The sequence below is a fragment of the Gymnoscopelus braueri genome, assembly GCF_963280865.1.
Source record: "Gymnoscopelus braueri genome assembly, chromosome: 19".
NCBI classification, from domain to species: domain Eukaryota; kingdom Metazoa; phylum Chordata; class Actinopteri; order Myctophiformes; family Myctophidae; genus Gymnoscopelus; species Gymnoscopelus braueri.
This window is the reverse complement of record NC_137621.1, coordinates 26877867-26889902: the sequence shown is the minus strand read 5'-3', so window position 1 is coordinate 26889902 and position 12036 is coordinate 26877867. Positions and strand designations below refer to the sequence as shown.

At 34.8% G+C, this 12036-nt stretch overlaps 1 protein-coding gene across 1 annotated transcript in view; it reads right to left on the bottom strand.

The window, feature by feature from the left end:
- LOC308074529 (uncharacterized protein) overlaps nt 1–12036 on the bottom strand; it is a 40983-nt gene continuing 28947 nt past the window's right edge. Inside the window, exons 51-68 of the mRNA XM_080414003.1 lie at nt 11688–11735; nt 10272–10319; nt 10100–10147; nt 9561–9608; nt 9389–9436; nt 8856–8903; nt 8684–8731; nt 8150–8197; nt 7978–8025; nt 7448–7495; nt 7275–7325; nt 6417–6464; nt 5199–5243; nt 5051–5098; nt 4808–4846; nt 3723–3767; nt 3587–3616; nt 1–3283 (exon numbers count right to left, since the gene is read on the bottom strand). Of these exons, the coding sequence (XP_080270129.1) occupies nt 3201–3283; nt 3587–3616; nt 3723–3767; nt 4808–4846; nt 5051–5098; nt 5199–5243; nt 6417–6464; nt 7275–7325; nt 7448–7495; nt 7978–8025; nt 8150–8197; nt 8684–8731; nt 8856–8903; nt 9389–9436; nt 9561–9608; nt 10100–10147; nt 10272–10319; nt 11688–11735 (869 nt within the window). The 3' untranslated portion in view covers nt 1–3200. The remainder of the gene's footprint in view (nt 3284–3586; nt 3617–3722; nt 3768–4807; nt 4847–5050; nt 5099–5198; nt 5244–6416; nt 6465–7274; nt 7326–7447; nt 7496–7977; nt 8026–8149; nt 8198–8683; nt 8732–8855; nt 8904–9388; nt 9437–9560; nt 9609–10099; nt 10148–10271; nt 10320–11687; nt 11736–12036) is intronic.

Genomic DNA, 12036 nt, shown 5'->3' with positions numbered 1-12036 from the left:
TCACTTGCATTCATGTTTATTAATGCCAAAGCACTATTCATACACAAAAAACACTAGTCAAAAATAGCATGGTACATAGTGGGAATTTGATTTGATTACAGTTGAGGACAACAATTTCATTGGTATTTTGTTCAGGGATAAAAAATTAAAAAAATCATTACAGCAATTATGCTTTATGTGTTGGCATCCATTTGACTATTTACACAGTTGCTATGCCAAGTGTATGCTATGGATATTTATACAATTGTAATAATTATTATATTCATCAGTAGCACCTTTTATATCAGAAATATCATCTTCTTGGACAATAGTCGTGCTCAGACTTTCAACTAACACATTTGGTGTTGGTTGCCCAACATGTTTGAGCTTCAGATGGAAAACAAAATATATCCCTGACATCACAATGTTTGATGGCAGAAAACAAAAACACACGTCATGCATAGTAGTTTCAAGCTCAATCAGAGGTCAGACAGACATACAGAGCTTTGACCATAACAATGATCTAAAAATGCTTTCACTGTATGTTTTCCTCGTTAAGGTCACACTGTAGTTAGAATTAAATCAGTGAATATGTCAAAACTCATAATTCAGCCACATGAACACAAAATGTGTTTTGTTACGACAACACAACACAGATAATCAATAATTAAATACAGATTTTATGATTATACTTATTTTGGGACCACCACTTTTAAATAACTAAATCTGGGACAGTGGAACATTAATGTTAACAATCATTATCCACAAAAACCCAGTAGTCGATAATGAAATTACATTTGTTTCTCTTTTTTCCCCCATTGTGACTGTAGCCACAGATCCATTTCAAAATCAATACACCATACAGGTTGGTTATTGAGGAATATAGGGGTCGTTCACCCATTTCACTCAATATATCTATTGCAAACGTAAATTGATTATTTATATGCCAGCAGAGTCGGCTTTAATGCACAATGCTACAAGCTGTTATAACTGTCCTCTACACAGCATATGGAGAAAATTGTAAAGAGCCATATGTAAACAACAGCTGGTGCTACAGACTGAGAAATATGAATGCATATCCCAGATTATTCAGAACTGTCACCTCTTACTATACATAATGATTAAATGACATGCAGAGACCTTTACACTGTTGTGTAAATGTTTTAACATTCATTGTGCTTCGACATCAATATTCAGTCTGTCAAATAAACATTGACAATAGTTGACCACTGTCCACATACTTCTGAATTATCACAGTATTCACAACCTATCTGAAACGACTTTCCCATCTTTTTAGTATTTAGATACACAATTAAGTTCCATGATTATTTTGTCTTTACTTGTATAGTTATAATATATAAGAATATTATATGTTTTTCTAAATAGATATTAATTTTTATACACAGACATTGAATAGTCAAACAAATGTATTTCCTTGACTATTCTTTGAATAGACATACTAACAAATTGCTTCATTAGTAGTAGGTAGTCATTAGTAGTAGGTAGTCAGAAAAAGGTATTCCGTCTTCTTCACTATAATTGAAAAATATTTCTTGGGAACAACATTTTGATACACAGACCCTCATCAGGTTGGTGAAATTCTGTGTACCGAAACGTTCTCAATAAATATTTCCTTTTATTCTACGATAAATTCTACGCCCATGGTCTTCGACGCATCTGTCGATCTACAGGTGCGCTGTTCTGTTCTTTTATAATGTTCTATTCTCTTATAGAAAAGTATTCTTAAATGTACAGATTTGTTTTTGCATTGTGCACATAGACAAATAACCCATGGCTAATGTCCTCAACGAAAACATCTTTGGTCTATCAATGAATAGCTGTTAGCCACAGCAAATATCCATTTTGATTGACAATATTATCAGATGTGCCCTACTTTGCATGTTTCAGTTCCTAAAACACTGTTGATTACAGAATCATAATACAGTGCAAAATAAAGGACTCCATGTGATGTCACATACGTGACATGACCAAAATGGGTTACATCAAATTCAAATAATTTCGGTAAAGCAATTGGCACAGGTTGTAGGAAACCATTTTAAAACAAGTTATGTCTTTTGCGATACGAAGTTAATTTGATGCTTGAAGTTACCCACTAAAAAAATACCTCATTCTGAGAGATCAGACACCATGATGCTTAAAATTAGCACCCTTACCAGAATGAGGAGCTGGTAACTTGAAGAAATGGTACAGACTCATAAGACTTCAACACACCATCTCCTAATCTCTCACACAGAGTGAGGTAGTCAGGTAGTACTGGTCTTGTGTTGTTTGGGAGCTCTCATAGACAGTGCTAGGTCATTCCTTTCAACTTGTAAAACAATAAAATAAAGAAAACGTTGGTACTGTAAGAGGAGGAACAACTTTTTAAAATGACAATGAGTTTTCCTTTGACCAACAGCTCTAATTCCCTGTATTTACAAATACAGACAAAAACAGAAAAATGAATGAATTAAAAGTCGTAGAAATTTACAAAATAACGTTAACAGTAACAATGGAATTATCAGTTATCATTATGAATGCTTAATTTTAACTGAAGGCCATTGAAAGCAGGTATGAAAGCATACTGTAGGTAGTGTGATTCAAGTCTCAGTAAAGTAAAAAGCTAAAAAGACACAAGGTACCACTCTAAACCACCTTTCAAGTAAATCAAAAGTTGGAGGATTCCCATCCTCTACCAACCTTTGTGGTAAAATCTGTCAATTTTTGTATCCCTTCTACAAAATAATGGATGCTATCCTGTTTGTTGGTTGAAATTATGTTCAGATATCAAGAAGATGAATGAATTATGAATGAATTATTATATGCAAGTATACATAGATCCTCATAAATAAATGAAGAAGAAAAAAAAGACAGACATGAAATATAAATTGTTCCATTCAAATACTGATATGCCTGCATAGCATGCATATAAACTTTTTCTCACAACACAAATAAAAAAAAAAGTAAAAATGGAAAGGAATGACACTGGCTGTCTGTTTTAGCTACGAGAGCTCAACCAATGTTGGAAAAAATCAATAACGTGACTGCATACCAAGGTCACCTGTCACACTCCGTCGTCCGGGACAACTGTGGGACAGTAGGCTATACTTCAGCAGCAGACGTCATGACTAGGCCTTGTTGACAGTAATAATCAGACTCAACACTAAAGGTTTCGTCTCAACTTGTCCTGTGGTTCCTCCAGACTGTGTTCTTGTGTGGCCTCACTGTAGCGGTGAGAAAGAGTAGAAGGGAAACTGGCCATCATCCTCGTCCACGAAGAAGCACTGGAAATAGGGCATGTCATCTGTGGAAAGAGCCAGCAGTTAGAGTACTGGTTATAGACATTACTGTGTGTGTGTGTGTGTGTGTGTGTGTGTGTGTGTGTGTGTGTGTGTGTGTGTGTGTGTGTGTGTGTGTGTGTGTGTGTGTGTGTGTGTGTGTGTGTGTCAGTGTGTGTGTGTGTGTGTGTGTGTGTGTGTGTGTGTGTGTGTGTGTGTGTGTGTGTGTGTGTGTGTGTGTGTGTGTGTGTGTGTGTGTGTGTGTGTGTGTGTACACATGAGACTGCAGATTTCTGTGTAAATATTTTCCATGATCAAAAGAAATGTACCTTCCATGATATAGGGGTCTGGTGGAGGTACTGTTGTTAAAAGAAAGAAAGGTTAACAGAAATATTGATATTAAGAGAAGGAAATGTGCCACTTTGTCATTGGGGATTTTTCAAAGAAAGGGTAATTACTTCTTACCTTCTGGTTTCTCTTCTTTAGTTGTTTTCTTTGCAACAGCTTTTTCTGTAACAAACATGGATTTAAATAAAAAAATGTATGTTGGACTCTAGGGCATTTTATAAAATCAATGTCGATATTACTGATTAATTCAGTTTATTATTCAAGGTTCTTTTTCCAGGTGCTTGTTTCTCTTTGAGACCTCTCTCCTCTTAAACAAATCTCCAAACAGTATTATGCCATTTCTCACTTCAAATCTGAATGCAAACTGTGCTTTTCTTTGCTGAAGCAGGTTTAGAAAAGTCTGTTTTGTGTCTTGCACAAGTCTGTTTTCCCTTTTTCTTTTTCTTACCAATTACATGATGAATGAATGAACATTGGATTTGACTTAGGGCTAATCGTTTTATATTATGCAAAACACATGCCTCAGGTATTAGTAGTTGCATGTTGAGACACATTTAGCAGCTAAAAATTTGACAGGACAACATGATGTATTATGTTGGGTTTTATGACAGAGAATGATGAACTGTGATAGTGTTCTTCAATGGTGCTAATTAATTTGGCCGTGACAAAAACCCTGTCCTTTAAAAAAGGGGGAGGAAATATGATTGGCATGACAGAAAAACACCCTACGGTACCTTTCTTCACATAAGTTGTTTTGACTTTCTCTTTTGCAGAATCTGTTGCAGAGTCTGTTATATTGTTAAAATGTTGATGAATTTCAGCAGCAATTAAAGATCATAAACACTTTTTTCAATCTGTGGCTTAAAAAGGCATACCAGGTGTTCATGAAGACTGCTTTGTACAGGTATTATTGCTTACACGGTTTAGTTAATAATAACACAAAATGTTATATTTAAAATCCATTATTAATAGCTCGCCTTTGGGAATGGATTTTTCCGCACATATGCACAGCTCCACAGCTCAGAAACATGATGATAGCAATGATATGCTTTCAAATAAGCAATGCGCAATTTAGGCCATGAGTGACAATGACTATATATTCTGAGCTTAAAGCAGTTTGCAGGCCAAAAAGCAGAGAGCCAAAACCAGTTAATCGGCATTGGAAAATCTAGCTCTTTCACAGTGGCCAAACACATCTGTACCTCTCAGAGTCACTGGTTTGGGCAAGTCTTTATAGCGGTCTGTGCAAGAAATAGTTCAGATTACTACAACATCTGCACATATTAGAATTCTGTTCATCAGCTAGATTGAGATCATTTGCTATTATTTGCATTTTTCTTTTGCATCATTGATGCAAATAAAAAATACCCAACTGACATTTTGTTAAGTAAAATAAGAAGCAGAATACTGAATAATGGATGTGCAGTATTCCATTACTTTTGTACCTTTCATCTTTTTTCTTTCCGGTGCTTTCGTTTTTGGCTTTTCAGCTTCTGTACAAATACATGTATGGATGTATGAAGCCAATTCTTTTACATTTACCAAACAGGCCTTGAACGTTTATCTCTATGAATAGCAGCAGAAGTCATTTACCTTTCTTCTCGGCAGATGGCTTGGCCTCTTTTGAAGCTTCTGGCTCTAAATGATGAACGAAAAATATCAAATATTACATACTCACAAATAAAAATAAGCTAATGATTATGTGAAACATACTATTTTAAACTGTATGCTTTTACCCTTTTTCAAAGCCACAGGTTTGTCCTTCTCTTTGAGCACCTCAGTTACTCGGGGGGGGCCATAGCTGAGTGGTTAGTGAGGTTCGATTCCAGGCCAGACCAGCATATGTGTCGATGACATGAAATTTGTCCCTGAGCAAGACTCTTAACCCCTAATTGCTCACAGGTTCTCATTGGAAACAAGACCGCAAGGACTTTCATGAACAACCTGTTAAAAGGAATTATCCTTATCCTTACTCAAACACAGTAGCAAATATAATACATTGAGCCATTCACTTGAGACATACCAACATGAAAAATCCTACTTTTCTTTGCTGTTTTTATTTTTGAATGTCTCTGTTATCTGTAAGCTTAGGCTCTGAAATAATCACACAAGTAAAGGAGAACATTTTCAACAAATGTCTCGCATCAGTGATGGCAAGTGAGGTCACCCGCACTACGGCCCCTATCCAGCATTATGTCATTCTACAGAGCACTGAGATGCATTGCTTTATCTGTAGTTAAGCAACAAGTTAGTTACTACTCCAACCAGGGATGAGCTGTAGGGGGTGCTATGGGGGTCGGCGACCCCTTAGTTCTGGCGCTATGGGGGCTGGGAGCTCCACATGCACGCGCGAGCACGCACCGTCAGCTGCGGTCTTTAACACCTTAAAGTTTAAACAATAGCCTCTCAAGGTTCGCGCCGTCAGCGGCGAGCCGTTCTCAATAGCGTCTACCTGGCTGCTTTGCATAACATTAGGCTACTCGAGAAAAGCCATGGACTTGAATTGAATGTGTACATTCCTCTCACAATGAGAGACAACAGTCTCTGCACTGCAGAGTCAGAGTGTGAAGGGGATCGCTTAGAAGAGGACCCAGTTCTCTGAGACAAGACAAAGACAAGTTGTCTGATTATTTTAAGTACTTATGTGTGGGTGAGTCTATGTAAAGGGCTTTTATATAAAACTAAAAGGAAAATAAAATAATTAATTAATTGAAACAAAAATAAAAACAACAAATTAAAATGAAAGAATAGCTTGATTATCAATAAAAGAGAAACAATTGTAAGAATCAGTAACATCCTACAGAAACAAACCTTTTGTTGGAGTCACTGGTTTGACCTTCTCCTTAGGAAGCTCAGGCTCTAAAGACATAAAATAAACAAATCGTCAGTTAATATGACAACAATCCTAGTCATTGCATTAGATCATATGAAAGGCATGTACTGTATATCTTCAACATTTTATAATCTAGGATGTCTAAGCAAATTACTACATCAGGCATGTCTTCTCAGTAATGTTGACAGTTTGTGTCATTACTGCATAGTGCATTTGTACAATTTTACAAATTAGCACTAAATATCACACGTGTCATGTACTTTACCCTTATTTTCAACAGCTGCTTTAGGCTTTTCCTTGGAAACCACAGGTGCTAGAATATTATATTAATGAGTGACAAATGTCTTGCATTGGTGATGAGAAGGGAGGCCATCCGCACTACGGCCCCTATCCAGCATTATGTAATTCTACAGAGCACTGAGATGCATTGTTTTATCTCTAGTTAAGCAACAAGTTAGTTACTACTCCAACAGATATGCTCGCATCAGATATGCTTTCTTACTAATGTTATCACACTTTGCATGATTTGCAAATTAACAATGCAACTAAATAATAAGATATAATTACATTAAAAATCACATGTTGAATACAGTATTTCAACAAGCACTGAGCTGATTGGCTATGTGCACATGCGTGCACGTGCGCGTGCACGTGACGTCAGAAAATATAGCCTCTAGTTCAAAAATCCACAGCTCATCACTGACTCCAACAGATATGCTTGCATCAGATATGCTTTCTTACTAATGTTATCACACTTTGCATGACCGTTTGAGTCATTATCATGTAGTGCATTTATACAATATTGCAAATTAGCAATATTACACTTATGTCATTACCTTTTTTCTTTTCAACAGCTGCTTTAGGCTTTTCCTTGGAAACTACAGGTGCTAGAATATTATATTAATGGTTGTTTAACTCCAACGCATAAAGGAAAATGTTGGAAAAAATGCTTGATTAACAATAAAAGAGAAACAATTGTAAGAATCAGTAACATCCTACAGAAACAAACCTTTTGTTGGAGTCACTGGTCTGACCTTCTCCTTAAGAAGCTCAGGCTCTAAAGACATAAAATAAACAAATCGTCAGTTAATTTGACAACAATCCTAGTCATTGCATTAGATAATATGAAAGGCATGTACTGTATATCTTCAACATTTTATAATCTAGGATGTCTGCAGAAAAACAATACAAGTGTTTCCACAATAATGCATCAAGCATCAGACATCACTTTTTAAAATTATATTAAGAAAAACAATACTTAAAGTAAATAAATGAAACCTGCTACAAAATATTTTTTAGCCAAGGGTTTTGTTGCCAACACAGTGTAGCATATATGCAATATACATGACATAATGACATGTACAATAGGTAGGATTTAGGCTTTTAGCATATCACAACTAGCTAATTGTTAGGAAACAAGCTAATTACTACATCAGGCATGTCTTCTCAGTAATGTTGACAGTTTGTGTCATTACTGCATAGTGCATTTGTACAATTTTACAAATTAGCACTAAATATCACACGTGTCATATACTTTACCCTTCTTTTCAACAGCTGCTTTAGGCTTTTCCTTGGAAACCACAGGTGCTAGAATATTATATTAATGAGTGTGTAAACCTGATTGCATACAGTTAAGTAATGATGTCAGATACACCTGATTAACAAGGAAAAATAAAAACATTTGTAAGAATCACATCCTGCTGAAACAAACCTTTAGCTGGAGTCACTGGTTTGACCTTCTCCTTAGGAAGCTCAGGCTCTAAAGATATAAAATAAACAAATCGTCAGTTAATTTGCCAACAGATAATATGAAAGCATGTACTGTATATCTTCAACATTTTATAATCTAGGATGTCTGCAGAAAAATTATACAAGTTTTTCCACAATAATGCATCAAGCATAAGACATCACTCCTTGCATCCAATGTGCAGGTTTTTTCAATTATATTAAGAAAATAAATACTAAAGTAAATAACTGAAACCTGCAAAAAAATATTTTTGAGACAAGGGTTTTGTTGCCAACACAGTGTAGCATATATGCAATATACATGACATACATGACATATATACATAATAGGTAGGATTTAGGCTTTTAGCATATCATAACTAGCTAATTGTTAGGAAACAAGCTAATTACTACATCAGGCATGTCTTCTCAGTAATGTTGACAGTTTGTCATTACTGCATAGTGCATTTGTACAATTTTACAAATTAGCACTAAATATCACACGTGTCATATACTTTACCTTTCTTTTCAACAGCTGCTTTAGGCTTTTCCTTGGAAACCACAGGTGCTAGAATATTAAATTAATGAGTGTGTAAACCTGATTGCATACAGTTAAGTAATGATGTCAGATACACCTGATTAACAAGGAAAAATAAAAACATTTGTAAGAATCACATCCTGCTGAAACAAACCTTTAGCTGGAGTCACTGGTTTGACCTTCTCCTTAGGAAGCTCAGGCTCTAAAGATATAAAATAAACAAATCGTCTGTTAATTTGCCAACAGATAATATGAAAGGCATGTACTGTATATCTTCAACATTTTATAATCTAGGATGTCTGCAGAAAAATGATACAAGTTTTTCCACAATAATGCATCAAGCATAATACATCACTCCTTGCATCCAATGTGCAGGTTTTGTTCAATTATATTAAGAAAATAAATACTAAAGTAAATAACTGAAACCTGCAAAATAAATAATTGAGACAAGGGTTTTGTTGCCAACACAGTCTAGCATATATGCAATATACATGACATACATGACATATATACAATAGGTAGGATTTAGGCTTTTAGCATATCATAACTAGCTAATTGTTAGGAAACAAGCTAATTACTACATCAGGCATGTCTTCTCAGTAATGTTGACAGTTTGTCATTACTAAATAGTGCATTTGTACAATTTTACAAATTAGCACTAAATATCACACGTGTCATATACTTTACCTTTCTTTTCAACAGCTGCTTTAGGCTGTTCCTTGGAAACCACAGGTGCTAGAATATTAAATTAAGGAGTGTGTAAACCGGATTGCATACAGTTAAGTAATGATGTCAGATACACCTGATTAACAAGGAAAAATTAAAACATTTGTAAGAATCACATCCTGCTGAAACAAACCTTTAGCTGGAGTCACTGGTTTGACCTTCTCCTTAGGAAGCTCAGGCTCTAAAGACATAAAATAAACAAATCGTCAGTTAATTTGCCAACAGATAATATGAAAGGCATGTACTGTATATCTTCAACATTTTATAATCTAGGATGTCTGCAGAAAAATGATACAAGTTTTTCCACAATAATGCATCAAGCATAAGACATCACTCCTTGCATTCAATGTGCAGGTTTTGTTCAATTATATTAAGAAAATAAATACGTAAAGTAAATAACTGAAACCTGCAAAAAAATATTTTTGAGCCAAGGGTTTTGTTGCCAACACAGTGTAGCATATATGCAATATACATGACATACATGACATATATACATAATATATGTAGGATTTAGGCTTTTAGCATATCATAACTAGCTAATTGTTAGGAAACAAGCTAATTACTACATCAGGCATGTCTTCTCAGTAATGTTGACAGTTTGTCATTACTGCATAGAGCATTTGTCCAATTTTACAAATTAGCACTAAATATCACACGTGTCATATACTTTACCTTTCTTTTCAACAGCTGCTTTAGGCTTTTCCTTGGAAACCACAGGTGCTAGAATATTAAATTAATGAGTGTGTAAACCGGATTGCATACAGTTAAGTAATGATGTCAGATACACCTGATTAACAAGGAAAAATAAAAACATTTGTAAGAATCACATCCTGCTGAAACAAACCTTTAGCTGGAGTCACTGGTTTGACCTTCTCCTTAGGAAGCTCAGGCTCTAAAGATATAAAATAAACAAATCGTCTGTTAATTTGCCAACAGATAATATGAAAGGCATGTACTGTATATCTTCAACATTTTATAATCTAGGATGTCTGCAGAAAAATGATACAAGTTTTTCCACAATAATGCATCAAGCATAAGACATCACTCCTTGCATCCAATGTGCAGGTTTTGTTCAATTATATTAAGAAAATAAATACTAAAGTAAATAACTGAAACCTGCAAAATAAATAATTGAGACAAGGGTTTTGTTGCCAACACAGTCTAGCATATATGCAATATACATGACATACATGACATATATACAATAGGTAGGATTTAGGCTTTTAGCATATCATAACTAGCTAATTGTTAGGAAACAAGCTAATTACTACATCAGGCATGTCTTCTCAGTAATGTTGACAGTTTGTCATTACTAAATAGTGCATTTGTACAATTTTACAAATTAGCACTAAATATCACACGTGTCATATACTTTACCTTTCTTTTCAACAGCTGCTTTAGGCTGTTCCTTGGAAACCACAGGTGCTAGAATATTAAATTAATGAGTGTGTAAACCGGATTGCATACAATTAAGTAATGATGTCAGATACACCTGATTAACAAGGAAAGATAAAAACATTTGTAAGAATCACATCCTGCTGAAACAAACTTTTAGCTGGAGTCACTGGTTTGACCTTCTCCTTAGGAAGCTCAGGCTCTAAAGACATAAAATAAACAAATCGTCAGTTAATTTGCCAACAGATAATATGAAAGGCATGTACTGTATATCTTCAACATTTTATAATCTAGGATGTCTGCAGAAAAATGATACAAGTTTTTCCACAATAATGCATCAAGCATAAGACATCACTCCTTGCATTCAATGTGCAGGTTTTGTTCAATTATATTAAGAAAATAAATACGTAAAGTAAATAACTGAAACCTGCAAAAAAATATTTTTGAGCCAAGGGTTTTGTTGCCAACACAGTGTAGCATATATGCAATATACATGACATACATGACATATATACATAATATATGTAGGATTTAGGCTTTTAGCATATCATAACTAGCTAATTGTTAGGAAACAAGCTAATTACTACATCAGGCATGTCTTCTCAGTAATGTTGACAGTTTGTCATTACTGCATAGAGCATTTGTCCAATTTTACAAATTAGCACTAAATATCACACGTGTCATATACTTTACCTTTCTTTTCAACAGCTGCTTTAGGCTTTTCCTTGGAAACCACAGGTGCTAGAATATTAAATTAATGAGTGTGTAAACCGGATTGCATACAGTTAAGTAATGATGTCAGATACACCTGATTAACAAGGAAAAATAAAAACATTTGTAAGAATCACATCCTGCTGAAACAAACCTTTAGCTGGAGTCACTGGTTTGACCTTCTCCTTAGGAAGCTCAGGCTCTAAAGATATAAAATAAACAAATCGTCTGTTAATTTGCCAACAGATAATATGAAAGGCATGTACTGTATATCTTCAACATTTTATAATCTAGGATGTCTGCAGAAAAATGATACAAGTTTTTCCACAATAATGCATCAAGCATAAGACATCACTCCTTGCATCCAATGTGCAGGTTTTGTTCAATTATATTAAGAAAATAAATACTAAAGTAAATAACTGAAACCTGCAAAATAAATAATTGAGACAAGGGTTTTGTTGCCAACACAGTCTAGCATATATGCAATATACATGACATACATG